This window comes from Petromyzon marinus, chromosome 2 (assembly GCF_048934315.1).
Source record: "Petromyzon marinus isolate PM22_M1 ecotype Great Lakes invasive population chromosome 2, UKy_Petmar_22M1.pri1.0, whole genome shotgun sequence".
In the NCBI taxonomy this organism is placed as follows: domain Eukaryota; kingdom Metazoa; phylum Chordata; class Hyperoartia; order Petromyzontiformes; family Petromyzontidae; genus Petromyzon; species Petromyzon marinus.
In genome coordinates, this window is record NC_133668.1 from 491870 (window position 1) to 513649 (window position 21780).

The window sequence follows — 21780 nt, forward strand, 5'->3', positions numbered from 1 at the left end:
GATCCCCACTACAACCACACAGACCCCCACTACAGCCTCACAGACCCCCATTACAACCACACAGACCCCCACTACAGCCACACAGACCCCCACTACAGCCTCACAGACCCCCACTACTGCAACACAGACCCCCAATAGAGCCACACAGACCCCCACTACAGCCACTCAGACCCCCACTACAACCACACAGAACCCCACTACAGCCACGCAGACCCCCACTACAGCCACACAGACCCCCACTACAGCCACACAGACCCCCACTACAGCCACTCAGACCCCCACTACAGCCACGCAGACCCCCACTACAGCCACACAGACCCCCACTACAGCCACTCAGACCCCCACTACAACCACACAGACCCCCACTACAGCCACTCAGACCCCCACTACAGCCACACAGACCCCCACTACAGGCACACAGACCCCCACTACAGCCACAGAGACCACCACTACAGCTACTCAGACCCCCACTACAGCCACGCAGACCCCCACTACAACCACACAGACCCCCACTACAGCCACGCAGACCCCCACTACAGCCACGCAGACCCCCACTACAGCCACACAGACCCCCCACTACAACCACGCAGACCCCCACTACAACCACACAGACCCCCACTACAGCCGCGCAGACCCCACCTACTGCCACGCAGACCCCCACTACAGCTACACAGACCCCAACTACAGCCTCACAGACCCCCACTACAGCCTCGCAGATCCCGCTACAGCCTCACAGACCCCCACTACAGCCACTCAGACCCCCACTACAACCACACAGACCCCCACTACAGCCACTCAGACCCCCACTACAACCACACAGAACTCCACTACTGCCACGCAGACCCCCACTACAGCCACGCAGATCCCCACTACAACCACACAGACCCCCACTACAGCCACACAGACCCCCACTACAGCCACGCAGACCCCCACTACAGCCACACAGACCCCCCACTACAACCACACAGACCCCCACTACAACCACACAGACCCCAACTACAGCCACGCAGACTCCCACTACAACCACACAGACCCCCACTACAAACACACAGACCCCCACTACAACCACGAAGACCACCACTACAGCCACTCAGACCCCCACTACAATCACACAGACCCCCACTACAGCCACAGAGACCCCCACTACAGCCACGCAGACCCCCACTACAGCCACACAGACCCCCACTACAACCACACAGACCCCCACTACATCCACACAGATCCCCACTACAGCCTCATAGACCCCCACTACAGCCACACAGACCCCCACTACAGCCTCACAGACCCCTACTACAGCCACGCAGACCCCCACTACAGCTACACAGACCCCAACTACAGCCTCACAGACCCCCATTACAGCCTCGCAGACCCCACTACAGCCTCACAGACCCCCACTACAGCCACACAGACCCCCACTACAGCCACGCAGACCCCCACTACAGCCACACAGACCCCCACTACAGCCACACAGACCCCCACTACAACCTAACAGACGCCCACTACAACCACGCAGACCCCAACTACAACCAGGCAGACCCCCACTACAGCCACACAGACCCCCACCACAGCCACACAGACCCCCACTACAACCACGCAGACCCCCACCACAGCCACGCAGACCCCCACTGCAGCCACGCAGACCCCCACTACAGCCACACAGACCCCCACTACAGCCACTCAGACCCCCACTACAGCCACGCAGACCCCCACTACAGCCACAGAGACCCACACTACAGCCACACAGACCCCCACTACACTACAGCCACTCAGACCCCCACTACAACCACACAGACCCCCACTACAGCCACTCAGACCCCCACTACAGCCACACAGACCCCCACTACAGGCACACAGACCCCCACTACAGCCACAGAGACCACCACTACAGCTACTCAGACCCCGACTACAGCCACGCAGACCCCCACTACAACCACACAGACCCCCACTACAGCCACGCAGTCCCCCACTACAGCCACACAGACCCCCACTACAGCCACACAGACCCCCCACTACAACCACACAGACCCCCACTACAACCACACAGACCCCCACTACAGCCAAGCAGACTCCCACTACAACCACACAGACCCCCACTACAAACACACAGACCCCCACTACAACCACAAACACCACCACTACAGCCATTCAGACCCCCACTACATCACACAGACCCCCACTACAGCCACAGAGACCCCCACTACAGCCACGCAGACCCCCACTACAGCCACACAGACCCCCACTACAACCACACAGACCCCCACTACATCCACACAGATCCCCACTACAGCCTCATAGACCCCCACTACAGCCACACAGACCCCCACTACAGCCGCGCAGACCCCTACTACTGCCACGCAGACCTCTACTACAGCTACACAGACCCCAACTACAGCCTCACAGACCCCCACTACAGCCTCGCAGACCCCGCTACAGCCTCACAGACCCCCACTACAGCCACACAGACCCCCACTACAGCCACGCAGACCCCTACTACAGCCACACAGACCCCCACTACAGCCACACAGACCCCCACTACAACCTAACAGACGCCCACTACAACCACGCAGACCCCAACTACAACCACGCAGACCCCCACTACAGCCACACAGACCCCCACCACAGCCACACAGACCCTCACTACAACCACTCAGACCCCCACTACAACCACGCAGACCCACACTACAGCCACGCAGACCCCCACTACAACCACGCAGACCCCCACTACAGCTACACAGACCCCCACTACAGCCTCACAGACCCCGACTACAGCCTCGCAGACCCCCACTACAGCCACAGAAACCCCCACTATAGTCACACAGACCCCCACTACAACCACTCAGACCCCAATACAACCACACAGACCCCCACTACAGCTACAGAGACCCCCACTACAGCCTCACAGACCCCAACTACAGCCTCACAGACCCCCACTACAGCCACTCAGACCCCCACTACAACCACACAGAACTCCACTACTGCCACGCAGACCCCCACTACAGCCACGCAGATCCCCACTACAACCACACAGACCCCCACTACAGCCACACAGACCCCCACTACAGCCACGCAGACCCCCACTACAGCCACACAGACCCCCCACTACAACCACACAGACCCCCACTACAACCACACAGACCCCAACTACAGCCACGCAGACTCCCACTACAACCACACAGACCCCCACTACAAACACACAGACCCCCACTACAACCACTAAGACCACCACTACAGCCACTCAGACCCCCACTACAATCACACAGACCCCCAAAACAGCCACAGAGACCCCCACTACAGCCACGCAGACCCCCACTACAGCCACACAGACCCCCACTACAACCACACAGACCCCCACTACATCCACACAGATCCCCACTACAGCCTCATAGACCCCCACTACAGCCACACAGACCCCCACTACAGCCTCACAGACCCCTACTACAGCCACACAGACCCCCACTACAGCTACACAGACCCCAACTACAGCCTCACAGACCCCCACTACAGCCTCGCAGACCCCACTACAGCCTCACAGACCCCCACTACAGCCACACAGACCCCCACTACAGCCACGCAGACCCCCACTACAGCCACACAGACGCCCACTACAACCACGCAGACCCCAACTACAACCACGCAGAACCCCACTACAGCCACACAGACCCCCACCACAGCCACACAGACCCCCACTACAACCACTCAGACCCCCACTACAACCACGCAGACCCACACTACAGCCACGCAGACCCCCACTACAACCACACAGACCCCCACTGCAGCTACACAGACCCCCACTACAGCCTCACAGACCCCGACTACAGCCTCGCAGACCCCCACTACAGCCACAGAAACCCCCACTATAGTCACACAGACCCCCACTACAACCACTCAGACCCCAATACAACCACACAGACCCCCACTACAGCTACAGAGACCCCCACTACAGCCTCACAGACCCCAAATACAGACTCACAGACCCCCACTACAACCACGCAGACCCCCACTACAGCCACACAAACCCCCACTACAGCTACGAAGACCCCCACTGCAACCACGCAGATCCCCACTACAGCCACACAGATCCCCACTACAGCCACGCAGACCCCCACTACAGCCACACAGACCCCCACTACAAGCACGCAGACCCCCACTACAACCACACAGACCCCCACTACAACCACGCAGACCCCCAATACAACCACACAGACCCCCACTGCAACCACACAGACCCCCACTACAACCACACAGACCCCCACTACAGCTACATAGACCCCCACCACAGCCACACAGACCCCCACTACAGCCACAGAGACCCCCACGACAGCCACGCAGACCCCCACTACTACCACGCAGACCCCCACTACAACCACGCAGACCCCCAATACAGCCTCACAGACCCCGACTACAGCCACTCAGACCCCCACTACAACCACGCAGACCCCCACTACAGCCACACATACCCCCACTACAGCCACGCAGACCCCCACTACAGCCACGAGGACCCCCACTACAGTCTCACAGACCCCCACTACAACCACGCAGACCCCTACTACAGTCTCACAGACCCCCACTACAGCCACACAGACCCCCACTACAACCATACAGACCCCCCCACTACAACCACGCAGACCCCCACTACAGCCACGCAGACCCCCACTTCAGCCACATAGACCCCCAACACAGCCACACAGACCCCCACTACAGCCACAGAGACTCTCACGACAGCCACGCAGACCCCACTACAACCACGCAGACCCCCGCTACAACCACACAGACCCCCACTACAGCCTCACAGACCCCGACTACAGCCACTCAGACCCCCACTACAACCACGCAGACCCCCACTACAGCCACACAAACCCCCACTACAACCACACAGACCCCCACTACAACCACACAGACCCCCACTACAGCCACTCAGACCCCCACTACAACCACACAGAACTCCACTACAGCTACTCAGACCCCCACTACAGCCACGCAGACCCCCACGACAACCACACAGATCCCCACTACAGCCTCACAGACTCCCACTACAACCACACAGACCCCGACTACAGCCACTCAGACCCCCACTACAGCCACGCAGACCCCCACTACAGCCACAGAGACCCCCACTACAGCCTCGCAGACCCCCACTAAAACCACACAGATCCCCACTACAACCACACAGACCCCCACTACAGCCTCACAGACCCCCACTACAGCAACACAGACCCCCAATAGAGCCACACAGACCCCCACTACAGCCACTCAGACCCCCACTACAACCACACAGAACCCCACTACAGCGACGCAGACCCACACTACAGCCACGCAGACCCCTACTACAGCCACACAGACCCCCACTACAGCTACACAGACCCCCACTGCAGCCACACAGACCCCCACTACAGCCACACAGACCCCCACTACAGCCACTCAGACCCCCACTACAACCACACAGACCCCCACTACAGCCACTCAGACCCCCACTACAGCCACACAGACCCCCACTACAGGCACACAGACCCCCACTACAGCCACAGAGACCACCACTACAGCTACTCAGACCCCCACTACAGCCACGCAGACCCCCACTACAACCACACAGACCCCCACTACAGCCACGCAGACCCCCACTACAGCCACGCAGACCCCCACTACAGCCACACAGACCCCCCACTACAACCACACAGACCCCCACTACAACCACACAGACCCCCACTACAGCCAAGCAGACTCCCACTACAACCACACAGACCCCCACTACAAACACACAGACCCCCACTACAACCACAAAGACCACCACTACAGCCACCCAGACCCCCACTACAATCACACAGACCCCCACTACAGCTACAGAGACCCCCACTACAGCCACGCAGACCCCCACTACAGCCACACAGACCCCCACTACAACCACACAGACCCCCACTACATCCACACAGATCCCCACTACAGCCTCATAGACCCCCACTACAGCCACACAGACCCCCACTACAGCCGCGCAGACCCCTACTACAGCCACGCAGACCCCCACTACAGCTACACAGACCCCAACTACAGCCTCACAGACCCCCACTACAGCCTCGCAGACCCCACTACAGCCTCACAGACCCCCACTACAGCCACACAGACCCCCACTACAGCCACGCAGACCCCCACTACAGCCACACAGACCCCCACTACAGCCACACAGACCCCCACTACAACCTAACAGACGCCCACTACAACCACGCAGACTCCAACTACAACCACGCAGACCCCCACTACAGCCACACAGACCCCCACCACAGCCACACAGACCCCCACTACAACCACTCAGACCCCCACTACAACCACGCAGACCCACACTACAGCCACGCAGACCCCCACTACAACCACACAGACCCCCACTACAGCTACACAGACCCCCACTACAGCCTCACAGACCCCGACTACAGCCTCACAGACCCCCACTACAGCCACAGAAACCCCCAATATAGTCACACAGACCCCCACTACAACCACTCAGACCCCAATACAACCACACAGACCCCCACTACAGCTACAGAGACCCCCACTACAGCCTCACAGACCCCAACTACAGCCTCACAGACCCCCACTACAACCACGCAGACCCCCACTACAGCCACACAGACCCCCACTACAACCACGAAGACCCCCACTGCAACCACGCAGATCCTCACTACAGCCACACAGACCCCCACTACAGCCACGCAGACCCCTACTACAGCCACACAGACCCCCACTACAACCACGCAGACCCCCACTACAACCACACAGACCCCCACTACAACCACACAGACCCCCACTACAACCACACAAACCCCCACTACAGCCACACAGACCCCCACTGCAGCCACACAGACCCCCACTACAGCCACACAGACCCCCACTACAGCCACACAGACCCCCACTAGGCAGAGCCGGATGAAGTTTCTTGAAGGCCCTCGGCACTTCTGCTTCGTAGGCCTTCGGTGGTAACTCTCTACAGCTGCTACTGGCCGCTGCCCCATGGTCACATTTGTTCTTTTTTATCCTACAAACAACAGAAACACGGTCAGCATTATTTTCATAGGCCATAGGCACGGTAGCTGTTGTGCCTATTGGATCCTAGGGCCCGACTCCAAGGGGTTAACTCATCCCTCTGGGGTCGATTATTGTACGGCTAATTTGTGGGGACGTCAAAAGTGTTTTGTCTTTTGGATCGACTCGTCTCCGACTTGGGAATGTGGAATGGCCACCGGTGGCACTGCAGGCTGCAAGTCCACGTCTGTGCGCAGGGTGCTCACGGTTCACGTGCAGCCATCGTTGCTTATTGAGCGTTTCTCGTTTCTCGCCGTGTGTTCGCACGCACTCACACACACGTGTGGTGTGTGTGAGTGCGTGTGGTATGTATGTGTGGTATGTGTGTGTGGGTGTGTGGGTGCGTGTGTGTTGTATGTGTGTGTGGTATGTGTGTGTGGGTGCGTGTGTGTGGTATGTGTGTGTGGGTGCGTGTGTGTGGTATGTGTGTGTGATATGTATGTGTGGTATGTGTGTGTGGGTGCGTGTGTGTGGTATGTGTGTGTGTGGTATGTGCGTGACTGTGTGTGTGTTTATGCGCGTGCGTGTGTGTACGTGTGTATGAGTGTCAGTGTCGCGGTTAGCGCGTTGGGCTACGGACCCGGAGACCCAAGTTCAATTCCCGCTCGTGGCCAACGGCAGTGACGATGATCTGAACTGGGTTTGGGCATCCCCTAGGTCGACTCAGCCTCAAATGAGGACTTGGTGCAGCGTGTAGTAAACATCGCCACTAGGGAGACAAAGGCGCCCGGGTGTTGTGTTGGCTACCCACCCCCTCGCGTGCCGTGCCGGCCTTCATAGGTGCGACTCGCTGACAGCACTTTCCCCAACAGTCTGTTGAAAGCTACACGGGGGATCTTTGTCTTTGTTCGTGCTCGCGCAGATGCGGAGGGCTCGGGCCGCGGCTCCACTCGCCGCACAGGCAGCTGCTCACGGTGCCGCTTCGGAGCCGAGTGCGATGACGACGCTGAGGACGTTGGGTAGGAGTCTCACCCCTCCACCCCCTCCATCCCCCCTCCTCCTCCATCTCCTCTACCCCCCTCCACCCTCCTGCCTTTCTACCGCAGTTCTCAGGGTTCCGCTCTCTCCCCACACCCCCGGGCCCTCCCTCTGGCACACTGCGGCACCGCACGCATGCGGGCACGTGCGTGTGACCCGCCACTGCTGCTGCGTCCGGAGGAATCGCTCGCGTAACGGAATGCGCGGCAAAGTGCGAAAGTTCCGCCGCCGAGTTGAAGTGAGGTGGCTATTTATTGTACGAGCTTGTGCGCGTTGCTCCTCTGCCATTTGGCTTTTGGGCAAAATCCACGGTGGGTTTTGGCTCGGTAATCACCCCCGGTCGCGCACGGATGGAAGCTTCTGGCACGGCGGGCGCGTTGCCAGAATGCGCTGGGAAGCTCGCTCAACATCGTCCCGGCGATGGTGCGCCGCTGCCGATTGCCGGCGTACGAATGCCGGGCCTCGCTCGTCATTAACGTGGACGCAAAATATTCCGGCCGCTCTCCCCCCCGTTACCGGCCCTGCGAGGGGCCCCCCTCTCAGTATTTTAATGCGTGGCTCGCTTGCCTTGAGAGCCTTTGACCTTCCATTATTCACGCTTCCCCGTCTCCCGCGCCGCCAGAGAGAGGCCCGGGATGCATGGGGGATTCATTGGTAATGAAGTCTCGCTGCACCCATCGCTTTGCCCTTGAGTGACGCTCGACGCCCTCGCGAGCGCGTCGAGCGTCTGTCGCGGTGGCCGACGGGGGCTGCCGCGTCCCTTTGTCGAGGACGTGCGCACGGACGGCATTTTCGTTGATCCACTGCTGGATGAAGAACCAGACGGAAACGAGGGGTGCAAAAAACGTAAATCTCAACTTCAAAAGGAATTCGTTCTGGAATCAAATGGCACACACGGATCGTGGAGATCCCATCACTGTTGGTGGTGTGGATCGCTGCATGTGCAGTGTCACTGCTGATGGTTTGTGCATAAAGCTGAGCAATCTGTACACGCGCGTGTGTGTGTCAGTGTCACGGTTAGCACGACTCTGCGCTACGAAACCGACGACTCGAGTTGGATTCCCGCTCACGACCACTAACACCGGTGACGATGATCCGAACCGCTAAACTGGTCCTGAACCTCCCCTAGGTTGCCACAGCCTCAAATTAATACCTGGTGCAGTGTGTAAACATTGCTACTGGGAAGACAAAGGCGGCGGGGCGTGGTGCTGGTCTTCATAGGTGCTCGCTGAGAGCACTTTCCCCAACGGTCATGTTCAGGCTACACAGGGGATCTTTGTTTTGCTCGCGTGCATTTACAGTGGCCACGCATTGATTCACTGCCCCAGCAACCCATAATGGATCGCGTCCACTTCGTACAATTTTACTTGTCTCAATGTAAGTTCGCCTCAATGTAAGATTAGTAGCATCTCGTTTGCGACACAACGGTTTGATTGTCGTCCATACGATTTGAAGTGTTTGAAAATGATGTTATTGAAATTCTTCTTATATATTCGTCATTCGTTTGTGCGATTTAATTTGAGTGTTGTTATCATGATAAGTCAAGTAACATCTGTGCGCCCGACTCAATCCTGGCTGGGTGAGGATTGAACCATGACGAGTGGCACGGAACTCACCCCCACTGTACATCTCTCCTCGAGCTTCATGAGAGAATTGGCTCGAAGCGACGAACCGCGGCGCCGTCACGCCGCCAACTTGGGCCCGGGTCGGCACGAAACGCGGCGCGGACCATGGGAGGGAACCCGCGAACGCGGCCACGGAGGAATCCGCGTGGCCGCGTTTACCGGGACGCTCGCCGCGCCCCCGCCGCGACCGGACTCGGCGTCCGCCTCCCGCCCGGCGTTTCTCACGCCGCCCGTTACGCCGCTCGCGGCCCTGAGCGGCCTCCTTGCGCCCTGCCCGCGAACGCGGCGCGCGGCGCAGGCGCTCCGTGACGCCGCGTAGCCGCCGGGCGAAGCGCCGGTTGTCGGGACGCGTTCCGCGGTCAGGCCGTTACCGTCGAGGCCGGCGGTCGCGGCTCTGAGTTCAAGGTCGTTGTAGGGCCGGCCATCGGCGTCACAATTGAGCGGCTCCCGGGAGTGGCTCATTATTAATTAATTGAAATGCTTCACCTGCCGTAATCCCTCGAGGTGGGACATCTCGTCTGCAAGGGCATCCGGCGTGCATCCGGTGACGCACGCGGAGCAAACACGCGGTGACATCACTCGCACGCAGTCAAATAAATAGACAACGAATCTGTGAATAGGTGCCGCGTGTCCTGCCGGTAGGTGTAGAGACTGTCCTCTGACTGGGTCGGCTGGGGTTGCCGCGTGGCGCTGCGGCGGTGTGCCGGGCTGTGACGCGTGCTCTCTGGTGCCCCGCCCCCCACAGCTGCGTGTGCAACATCGACTGCACGGGCCACAACTACAACCCGGTGTGCGCGTCGGACGGCAACTCGTACGACAACCCCTGCCTGGTGCGCGAAGCGTCCTGCATGCGCCAGGAGCTCATCGAGGTCAAGTACCTGGGCCGCTGCCAGGGTGAGCAACGCAGAGACAGAGAACCCCCATGCAGCCTTCACCAGGCCGCAGGGGCGAGCGCTGTTAGCGATGCACCTCGTAAAGAATGGCGCGCGAGGCGGTGGGTGGCCGGCACCACGCCCGGTCGCCTGTCTCCTCGGAGGGTTTACGCAACGCACGGGGTATTCATTTAAGGCTGAGTCGACCTAGGGGAGGCCAGGGACTGGTTGAGATATTCGTCGCCAAATTCGGGCCGCCAGGTACACGGGCACCTACACAAGGACCTACACAGACACGCACGCACGCACGCACACACACATGCACCTACACAGACACGCACGCACACACACACACAGGCACACAGGCACCTACACAGACATGCACGCACGCAGACACACAAAGATCCCCCATATAGCCTTAACAGACTGTAGGGGCAAGTGCTGTTAGTGAGCACCTATGATGGCCGGAACGGTACACGAGGGGGTGGGTGGCCAGTAACCACGCCGGACCGCCTTTGTCTCCCCAGTGGCGATGTTTACTCACCACACCAGGTACTCATTTCAGGCTGAGTCGACCTAGGGGAGGCCCAGGACCGGTTCAGATAATCGTTACTGGTGTTGGCCATGAGCGGGAATCGAACCCAGGTCGCTAGGTTCATAGCGCAGCGCGCTAACCGCTACACTACCGCTCCCCAGGCACCTACACAGGCACCTATACAGGCACCTACACAGACACGCACGCACACACGCACACAGACACACACACAGGCACCTACACAGACACACACGCACACACACAGACACACACACAGACACCTACACAGACACGTACACACGCACACAGACACACACACAGGCACCTCCACAGACACACACGCACACACACGCACACAGACACACACACAGGCACCTACACAGACACACAGACACACACAGGCACCTACACAGACACACACAGACACACACAGACACACAGACACACACACACACAGACACACACACAGGCACCTACACAGACACAGACACACACACAGGCACCTACACACACAGACACACACACAGACAACAACAACAACAACCGCCATTCGCCACTAAGTGGCGGTGACGTCACCACGACGCTTGTGCCAGGCTATGTGCACCCTGAGGCCACGTGAAGTGTCGAACGCCCGCTGGCAGGAGGTCACGGGGCAGACCCAGGTGCCACGGGTCGACTGACTGAGATGACTGGCTGATGCACCACCTGTGCCCCCTACTGTGCCAACCTGCTGTGCTTTAGCCACCCGGCGCTCCGCTCGCTGTTGTGAGCGTCGCTCCTCCGCCCTCCGTTGTTGTTGGAGGGCGACTGCCTCCAACTGCCCAGTAGCATCCTTCACGAGCCTCCTCCACAGAGGCCGATCTTGACACCGCTGGTACCAGTCATCGGCAAGTCCACTCAGCTCCACGTCCTCCTGTACCACATCACTCCATCTCTTCTCTAGCCCGTGCCGCGCCCGCTTAGCCCCCTCAATCCGGCCAAACAAAAGCTGTTTCGGCATGCGTTGGCTGGGCATGCGGGCTACATGACCCAGCCATCGCAGCCTTGCCTGCCGGAGGAGCTCACCGATGGGACCCTGCCCAGATCTTTCAAGGATTTGTGAGCTCCTCACACAATCCAGTCTGGTTAAACCCAGGATGGATCGTAGGCAGGCCAGCCTAAATGTTTCTAACCGGCGAAGATGTTCCATTAGGGGGGTCCACGTTTCGCAAGCGTAGAGAAGGGAGGGAATGACCGTGGCCGAGAAGACCTGAAGCTTAGTGCGGAGCGACAGACCAGGTAGCTTCCACACAGCGTTACGCAACCGATGAAAAGATATTGCCGCTCGACTGATTCGGAGTGAGACCTCTGCTGTTAAACTGGAGCCAGTCATAAGCACACTGCCCAGGTATGGGAAACTCTCCACTCTCTCCACAACTGCCCCATCACCGATTGGGAGTTGTGGGGGTGGAGTGTCCGATGGTACAAAATACCCAGGCAGGTGCTTAGTTTTGGTGGGGCTGATGGTAAGGCCCCACCTCTTAGTGGCACGCTCCAGTCCCAGCAGCAGCGTCTCCAACTCCTCCTCTGACTGAGCAGCTATTACCAAGTCATCAGCATACATAACGTGGTTGAGCAATAGGGAGCCATCCCTTGACCGCACCCGGGCATCGATTAGCCTCCCATTATATCTATACCATATGGAGATTCCCCCGGTACAGCTATTGAAGGCTTCACGAACTACGTGGTCAAAATAGATGTTAAATAATGTGGGAGCCAGAGGACATCCCTGTCGCACCCCAAGGTGTACAGGGAATGGCTCTGACTCCCGGCCACGTAGTTTTACCCGGGCCCGCTCACCATCATGAAGGTCCTTAATGATCGTGAGCAGAGGGTCAGGTACTCCAAAAGCACGAAGAACGACCCAGAGCCCAGGCCTACTGATGGTATCATAGGCCTTGACCAGGTCAATAAAGCAGAGATGTAGGTCTTGTTGGAATTCCCTACACCTCTGCTGTAGCAGACGGACAGAAAATATGGCATCTGTGCAGGACCGCCCTTTCCTGAAACCGCATTGGGGCTCCGCAAGCCTCTCCTCAGCGTGCCTGGCAAGGCGATGCTGAATAATCCTTGCCAGGACCTTTCCCGGCACACTGAGGAGTGAGATGCCCCTGTAGTTGTTACAGTCTGTGCGGTCCCCCTTCTTAAAAAGGGGGACCACCAGGGCATCCTTCCAATCCTGCGGAACCCGTCCAGTGGTCCAGACTGTTGTTATGATGTCATATAGGGCAGTCTGTGCACAAACGCCACCCTCCCTCAGCATTTCGCTTGGGAGATCATCTCTGCCCGCTGCCTTTCCTGGTCTCAGACTCCGGATCGCCTTCAATACTTCCTCAGCAGATGGCACCTCAGCCAGCCACTCACAGGGGGTGACTTCATCCAATATTTGAGGCACCGCAGCCTCAGCAGGGTCATCCTCACTTTGTGCCACGATGTTTTCCTGGCTGAGGGATTTTCCCTCCCCCAGGATCTCACAGAAATGCTCAGCAAATCTGCGAACCTGTTCCTGGGGGTCGGAAATTGGATCACCGTTTTTTCCCCTAATGATGGTAATAGGTGTGGCGCTGCAGGTTGCTTTTTTGATGGAGTTAAATAGAGATTTGTGATCACGGGCCACTGAGGCAGACTCCATCTCCTCAGCAACCCGCGACCACCACCCATCCTTGCAGCGCCTCACGGCTCTCCGAACCTCCAAGCGAAGGCTGCGGTAAGCCTCCTCATTCTCTGACGTGGGATTCTGTAGCCGATGACAGTGGGCCTGTTGCTTTTTCTCAACCATCGTGAACAACTCCTCTGTCATCCAGGGTGTCTGGGGAGGTCTGGACCGTGTACCCAAAGCAGCCATTGCAGCTGCATGAGTCACAGTCCTAAACCTCGCCCATTTACCCTCGACATCAGGAGGAGTCGGGGACGATGCCAATCCCAGCCGCAAGCGATGATGAAATTCTCGCTTGCAACTTTCATCAGATAACTGAGACCAGGCCACTTTAGGTTGGAATGGGGTCCTGGGTGTACACCCACCACCGGAGTGGAAGAATGGCAGGCGCATCTTACAGATGACTAGTCGATGGTCAGAGGGCAGATCAGCTCCACGGTAGGTCCTGGTTTCAAGGACATGGGCTCGCATTCGCTGGTCCGTCACTATGTAATCCAGCAGATGTTCTTGCTTGGACCCGGCATGCATCCATGATGTTGTGTGGATGCGCCGATGCCGGAACAGCGTGTTGGTAATTACAAGCCCATGGGCTGCACAAAAATCTAGCAGCCTCCTACCGTTGTTATTGAGCTGATCTGGCCCATGCCCTCCAATCACTCCAGACCAGGTGCCAGTATCATGACCAACTCGGGCATTGAAGTCACCCAACATGATGACTCTATCCCGAGGGGCCACTTTAGCCAGCACCTGTGACAGGAGGTCATAGAAGGCATCTGACTCATCGGCTTTGCCTGCATCCCTCCACGGATGTTCATCTTCGGTGGGGGCATAAGTAACCACGACCACCATTCCTCGCCTCCGGTTGATGGGAAGGCGAGCCCAAAGTAGCCTGGGGCTTACAGCTTCCCACACCTCACCGCCACGCTCCCACGCCCCCTTCATTCTTTTGTTCAAAAGAAGACCCACACCCTGTTGTTTGGCAGTCTGCTGCCCCGAGTAGAGGACTGTCCACCCCTCATGGTGGCAGGAGCCAGAGCCGGTCCACCGGACCTCCTGAATGCTGCATAGATCCAGGCGGTACCGGTCCAGCTCCCGACAGAGGAGTGGCAGCCTCTCCTCTGCAGTGAGCGTTCGAACATTCCACGTGGCCAACCGTAGTGGCTTTTCGTTGTTTCTGGAGTAGCCCCGAGGGTAGGTATTCAATCTCCTGGCTCCGCCAATTGGGGTTTGGCCAGGAGACGTCATAGACGCCTGGCCCCCCGGGGCCTCCGGCACAAGCTTAGTTGTTACATATTTCAGTTTAATTCGTAGTTTCGTGGTAATTAATTGAAGGTGGAGGGGTTACCAGCCCCTCGCACCCGTCCAGAGCCCCCGTTTAGCCCCTGTGGTGGACACATATGCCATGAGGGGAGGAGCCAATCAAAATTGGATCTCCCCCCACAGCGCTGTCCACGACAGAGTTGCCCGTCCGGCACCGCGAGGAGGTAGGGGGTTGTTTTGCCACACAGACACACACACACAGACACACACACAGGCACCTACACAGACACACACACACAGCAACCTACACAGGCACCTACACAGACACACACACAGACACACACACAACAAAGATCCCCCATATAGCCTTAACAGACTGTAGGGGCAAGTGCTGTTAGCGAGCACCTACGAAGGCCGGTAACGGTACACGAGGGGGTGGGTGGCCAGCACCACGCCCGACCGCCTTTGTCTCCCTAGTGGGAATGTTTACACACTGCACCAGGTACTCATTTGAGGCTGAGTCGACCTAGCGAAGGCCCGGGACCGGTTAAGATTAGCGTCACTGGTGTTGGCCGTGAGCGGGAATCGAACTCGTGTCGCCGGGTTCATAGCGCAGCGCGCTAACCGCTACACTACCGCTCCCCAGGCACCTACACAGGCACCTAGAGAGCTGTGTACCCACATGAAGTATAGCTGTACCCACATGATGTATAGCTGTGTACTCACATGAAGTATAGCTGTGTACCACATGAAGTATAGCTGTGTACCACATGAAGTATAGCTGTGTACCACATGATGTAGAGCTGTGTACCACATGAAGTATAGCTGTGTACCACATGAAGTATAACTGTGTACCACATGATGTAGAGCTGTGTACCACATGATGTAGAGCTGTGTACCACATGATGTAGAGCTGTGTACCACATGATGTAGAGCTGTGTACCACATGATGTAGAGCTGTGTACCACATGAAGTATAGCTGTGTACCACATGAAGTATAGCTGTGTACCACATGATGTATAGCTGTACCCACATGATGTAGAGCTGTGTACCACATGAAGTATAGCTGTGTACTCACATGAAGTATAGCTGTGTACCCACATGATGTATAGCTGTACCCACATGATGTATAGCTGTGTACCCACATGATGTAGAGCTGTACCCACATGATGTAGAGAGATAGACGCACTTTGTTGCACTTTGTTGGATTGTCATCGGTAGCGTCCCACCGTGAGCGCCGTGCGGCCGGGTGGCTCGACGGCGGAGCGAGTGGATCGCACTCGCGGGGTCGCGAGCTCGCGTCCCGACACGGGAATGTGGAATTTCCCCCACCGGTGGAACCCGCGGGGCTGCCGGCAGCAGATGAGCACCGATGCCTCAATGCTCATTCGAGCCGCAGGAGATCAATCCGACTGTGAAACACAATTGCGTGGCACGATATCGCGACCGTGCCGATTGGTCGGGGGCTGGCGTGCGAGCGGCGGGCCCCTGGTGGCCGTGACGCGAGGCCGCCACCGCAGGAGGCACCGTGCCCAGCGCGGTGCCGCCGTCGCCGCCGTACATCGGCCGCCACCCTCCCCGGGGCGTGTTCATTGGATGAGGGTCGAAGAGAAAAGGGCGAAGGGCGGCACACGCCCAGGGCGCGGGTCCAGAGGGACGAGAGCCGGCACCGCGTCGCCAGCCGGGCCGGCGGTGGCCCGGCCGGGGCTCACCGATTGTTCGCTCCGCCGACACCGCCGCATCGCCATGATGGTTTTGCACCCCCGCCGCCGACACCGCAAGCCGCTCGTGGGGCCGGTGAAGCAATTCGGAGAAGATAAAATGGTGCCGGAACGGGCAATTAGGCGCGCAAACGAAAGCGCGAGCACGGCACGCGCCGTCCTGATGGCGTGGCGGTGAGAGGGAGCAAGGTGCGAGTTTAGTCTCACCAGGAGAGAACGCACCGGGGCTGTGTATGTGTCCGCTGTTAGGCCAGGAGAATTGGCCGCCCGCTACAATTTCTTGCTTCGCTGACGAGGTGGGCAAAGCGCCGACTAATTATTCCGCGCATTCGTTAATTTCCCCTCTCGCCCACGGTCCGATCTCATCATCGAATCAAAGGCATCATCACGGCTCGAGGCGCTTGGCAAATCAGGGTGCTCTTACATCAGTGCGTGTGTCAATGCTGCGTCTCTCCCTCCCGCCCGCCCGCCCCCTCCCTTACTCAGGGCGCACGCGCACACACGCAGCAACGGCAGCATCAACACAGCCATCACATCCATCTCCAGGGTGTTTAATATTTCAGGACGGGGGTAGTTCAATTGCACTCACGGAGGCTCTGGTACAGTGATGCACGGGGGATGGAGGGGGGGGGGTGTGACCCGTTTTTTTTTATTTTGCTGGGTAAAGCTCAAACATCGACTTTACGTATTTGTGATTTTCTGTTCCAGTGGAGACGCCAGTGAGGAAGCTGGATGAGAACCATCGATACAACCCCGACGTGAAAGGTACGGTCGCCCAGACACCGTGACCTATCGTCACCCACGGTGACCCACGGTGACCCACGGTGACCCACCGTGACCCACCGTGACCCACCGTGACCCATGAAGGTCGTTTACCCAGGAGAAACTCACGGAGTCTAAAGCCTCTTTGTCAGGAGCGTCCTGCCTAATTATTGCAGTAGGGGGGAGAGGGCGACAACTGTGGGTATTTTTTTCAAATTTGATCAAATTTGTCACGGGACAGTCGCATCAATCGCGCTGTTGCCGTAAAAATAACACGAGGTCTCTAGTGGATAGCGAATCCGCCCAAGCGATCTGATAAAGCCGCACGTTTTAACCCGTGAAGGCGTCTCTCTAAACCGAACGGAAATAATTCTGGCCGCGCACACGGCCGGCACGGTGCGGGCTCGCGGCGATTCGTGGCAGCGGCGATTCGTGGCCGCGGTGATGGCGCCGCTGCCCGCGTCCGAGACGCCCGCCGCCAGGGAGGGCGAGACGCTCCGCTGACAGCGCTGCCGGGGTTAAGAGGTTGCGTGACATACAGAGGTAATAATAACGAGCGACGACGATGGTGATATACAGAACCTTGTCGGTTCACTCATGGATGAAGGCCTCCCCCACGCCATGCTGGTCACGGGAACCTTTTGACCGTACTTCACCATGCCGGCGAAGAGAGGGCCCAGGGCCGGTTTAGATATCAACTGCCGCTGATGTTAACCGACTCCCGCAGCCGACCGAGGCGGTCGGGTCGGTGACACCGCGGTGCGTGAAACACCCCCAGCCCCCCCCCACCCCCGTCGGGACGTAACGACGCGGCGCGGCGTCCGCTGCTTGCAGGCAACAAAGACGAGCGGAAGGAGGAGGTCTACAAGAGCCCCCAGGCGCCGTGTCCGGACAAGTTCAAGGAGTACTGCACGCACGGGAAGTGCGAGTACACGTACTCCCTGCGGGAGGCCACCTGCCAGTGAGTGAGGCTCCACCACGCCACGCCCCTCCGTGTTACCCACGCGGCCTTCGGCCCACCGCACGCTCCGCCGTGTCGAACGCCGTCGGTGTTTTAACCGCGTGTAGCCGTCTGGGTTGGGTCGCGCGCGACGAGTTCCTCATTTCCGTGGCTTGTTGGTCGAGACGTTACGGCGCTCTTCGACGTGGTGTTGTTCATTTTGCAAAGCGTGTTTGGGGCGAGCGGTCCGCAATGTCCTCCGCGTGGTGACCGCGGCTGGCAGCTCCGGCACGGCGGAGGGCCGCGTTTGTCCCACACTTCGCCGTTACAAAACGTCGGGCGCGAGCGCAAAAAGAGGACCGGAGGCGAGGAGCTCGCGTCTCGGGGAAGCTGTGGCGATGCCACTCTCAAGGAGGGCCCTGGCCGCGGAGATTGGTGCACGCTCGCCGCGAGAATTCTCGTATATCGTAACCCGCGAGTTGCCATTACGGACGCGGCGACCGTGGCGCAGAACAGCCGCGCGCCCAACCGGCGCGGTCCGGCGCTGTGTCGCCGCGCCGCGTGCGCGTTTGAAGGGTTTGCGCTCGCCGCCCCGTTCGGCGCGTCGACGCTCGGCCGGGTCGTCGACCGGGGGCCGGCGTGGAGAGGCTCGAGAATCCGGCGAGGCCACGGGCGCTGCCGCAGCCGTGCCCGGCGGTGGCCGTGACGAGCGCGCGGCTGCCGTTATGAATGGCGCGTTGCGCCCGCGTTGTTATTGCGGCTGTAATTGTTTTCTTTCGGAGTCTCGGAGGGCCAAAGGGGCGATAAAGCCTCGTGCGTAACGGCTGCGCAAAGCACAACCTTGTTTTTTACGCGCGTCTGAATTGCGCGTTCATTGCCGACCGATTTCGTCAACGCACGCCGCTGTTGAAGCACCGGGGCGGGAAGCCGGGCGAGGGTCGCGCCGCCGTGGTGCCCGGCACGCAGCGGCGTCGCCACGGAGCGCGCAGGCGGTGCAACCGCACTGGGGCCCGCGGGCCGGAGGCACCCAGGTGCCCGGTCGCGGGGACACGAAGAGGGGTGGGGGAGGGGGCCTGTCCCGTGCCCTGCACCAGGGCCCGTGCCGCCCACGCTATGCCACTGCCACCACGACTCGGCGTGGGGTGCCGAGGGAAGAGGCGATGACTCGTGTCGCCCCCCCCCCCCCCCCCAGGTGTGACTCGGGCTACACGGGCCACCGCTGCGACAAGGAGCTCAACATCCTGTACGTGATTCCCAGCGGAGAGAAGCTGCACTACGTCCTCATCGCAGCCATAGTGGGCGCCGTGCAGATCGCCATCATCATCGCCATCGTCATCTGCATCGTCCGGCAAGTGGCGCTCGGCCCCGGGGAGAGGGGGGGGGAGGGGATGGAGTTGATGCGAGGGAGGTGAACTGATAATCATTAAATTACCGCCCTGGGCACAAATGAGGCCGCGCCTCCACACTGCGCGTCCGCGTGTGGCCGGCCCCCCGCCCGCGCGGCCATCGGCACGGCCACAGCCAAGGCCCCGTGTCTCTGTGCGGAGTGCGTCGGTGGCGTCGGTGTCGCGATTCGAGTGGATGTCTCGCGCGTCGCGATGCTCACGACACGCTCCCTGTGCTTGACGCGGATCTGTGCGGCGCTCCCTCGGCCCGCAGGAAGTGCGGGAAGCGCAAGCGGGGACGGCCGCAGAAGCACAGCCTGGGCCACTTCAACTCGGACTGCGGCACCACCGCCTCCTCGCTCATGATCTGACGCCGCCACCGCGAGCCATCTCAACGACCCGACAATAATTTTTAATATTTTACATTTTTGTTGGGGCTGGGGGCGGGTGGGGTGGGTGCTGTGGGGGGGTGGGGGGCGTGGGGGGGGGGGCGGAAAGGGCGGGGTGGGTGGGTGGGTTTATTCGTCTTAAAAAAAAATTAACAAAAAAATGTGTAGAAAAATAAAAAAAGTCTTGTAAAAAGACATGGGGAGTGAGTAATGGAGACGGCAGTCGCAGTGATGCAGGGGGGGGGGAGGGAGAGCACTGTCACGGAGCTTCCCAGCAGCAGCAGCAGCGCCACTGTGGACCAAGTGGAGGTGGTGGACTTGGGGGAGACTCGGATCGTAGCTTGAGGTTTACACTGTCGAGTTGAGAAACAACAACAACAACACGTTTGTACCTGTATAAATTGTTCATTACCGTGTGTGTCTGATTTTTCCAAAGTTTGTAATTTATTTAATTCTTCGGACATAGTAACGTGCATTTCAGCGCAAGCGGAGCGCGGGGCAGCGCTGCGCCCGCCTCGCGCCGCGTCGTCTCCGTGTGGTGTCTCCGTGTGGTGTCTCCGCCGTGCCAGTAGTGACGTGAGCGACGACGAGGAGGAGGAGGAGAGCTTAGAAGCAATTTGTATTGTAATTAAACGTTCACGATTGCATGACCAAGTAAATAAACCTACACGGCTTTTAGAGAAAAAAAAAACGCGCGGCGAGCGCCGGGGTCCGTCGTGGACTGCCTCCTCGCGGTGTCTCTCTCTGTGTGTGTCTCTGTGTGTGTCTCTGTGTGTGTGTATCTGTGTATGTGTCTGTGTGTGTGTCTGTGTGTGTGTCTCTGTGTGTGTGTGTGTGTGTCTCTCTGTGTGTGTCTCTGTGTGTGTGTGTGTCTCTGTGTGTGTGTGTCTGGCGCATCTCACTCCTCAGTGTGCCGGGAAAGGTCCTGGCAAGGATTATTCAACATCGCCTTGCCAGGCACGCTGAGGAGAGGCTTGCGGAGCCCCAATGCGGTTTCAGGAAAGGGCGGTCCTGCACAGATGCCATATTTTCTGTCCGTCTGCTACAGCAGAGGTGTAGGGAATTCCAACAAGACCTACATCTCTGCTTTATTGACCTGGTCAAGGCCTATGATACCATCAGTAGGCCTGGGCTCTGGGTCGTTCTTCGTGCTTTTGGAGTACCTGACCCTCTGCTCACGATCATTAAGGACCTTCATGATGGTGAGCGGGCCCGGGTAAAACTACGTGGCCGGGAGTCAGAGCCATTCCCTGTACACCTTGGGGTGCGACAGGGATGTCCTCTGGCTCCCACATTATTTAACATCTATTTTGACCACGTAGTTCGTGAAGCCTTCAATAGCTGTACCGGGGGAATCTCCATATGGTACAGATATAATGGGAGGCTAATCGATGCCCGGGTGCGGTCAAGGGATGGCTCCCTATTGCTCAACCACGTTATGTATGCTGATGATTTGGTAATAGCTGCTCAGTCAGAGGAGGAGTTGGAGACGCTGCTGCTGAGACTGGAGCGTGCCACTAAGAGGTGGGGCCTTACCATCAGCCCCACCA

At 58.8% G+C, this 21780-nt stretch overlaps 1 protein-coding gene across 1 annotated transcript in view; it reads left to right on the top strand.

Annotated features, from left to right (window-relative positions):
* Positions 1 to 20295, top strand: part of LOC116950629 (tomoregulin-1-like) — a 49093-nt gene extending 28798 nt beyond the window's left edge. The window contains exons 5-10 of the mRNA XM_076068720.1: positions 7931 to 8027; positions 10417 to 10565; positions 17463 to 17519; positions 18351 to 18477; positions 19649 to 19808; positions 20120 to 20295. Coding sequence (XP_075924835.1) covers positions 7931 to 8027; positions 10417 to 10565; positions 17463 to 17519; positions 18351 to 18477; positions 19649 to 19808; positions 20120 to 20212 — 683 coding nt within the window. The 3' untranslated portion in view covers positions 20213 to 20295. The remainder of the gene's footprint in view (positions 1 to 7930; positions 8028 to 10416; positions 10566 to 17462; positions 17520 to 18350; positions 18478 to 19648; positions 19809 to 20119) is intronic.
* Positions 20296 to 21780: the final 1485 nt, after the last annotated feature.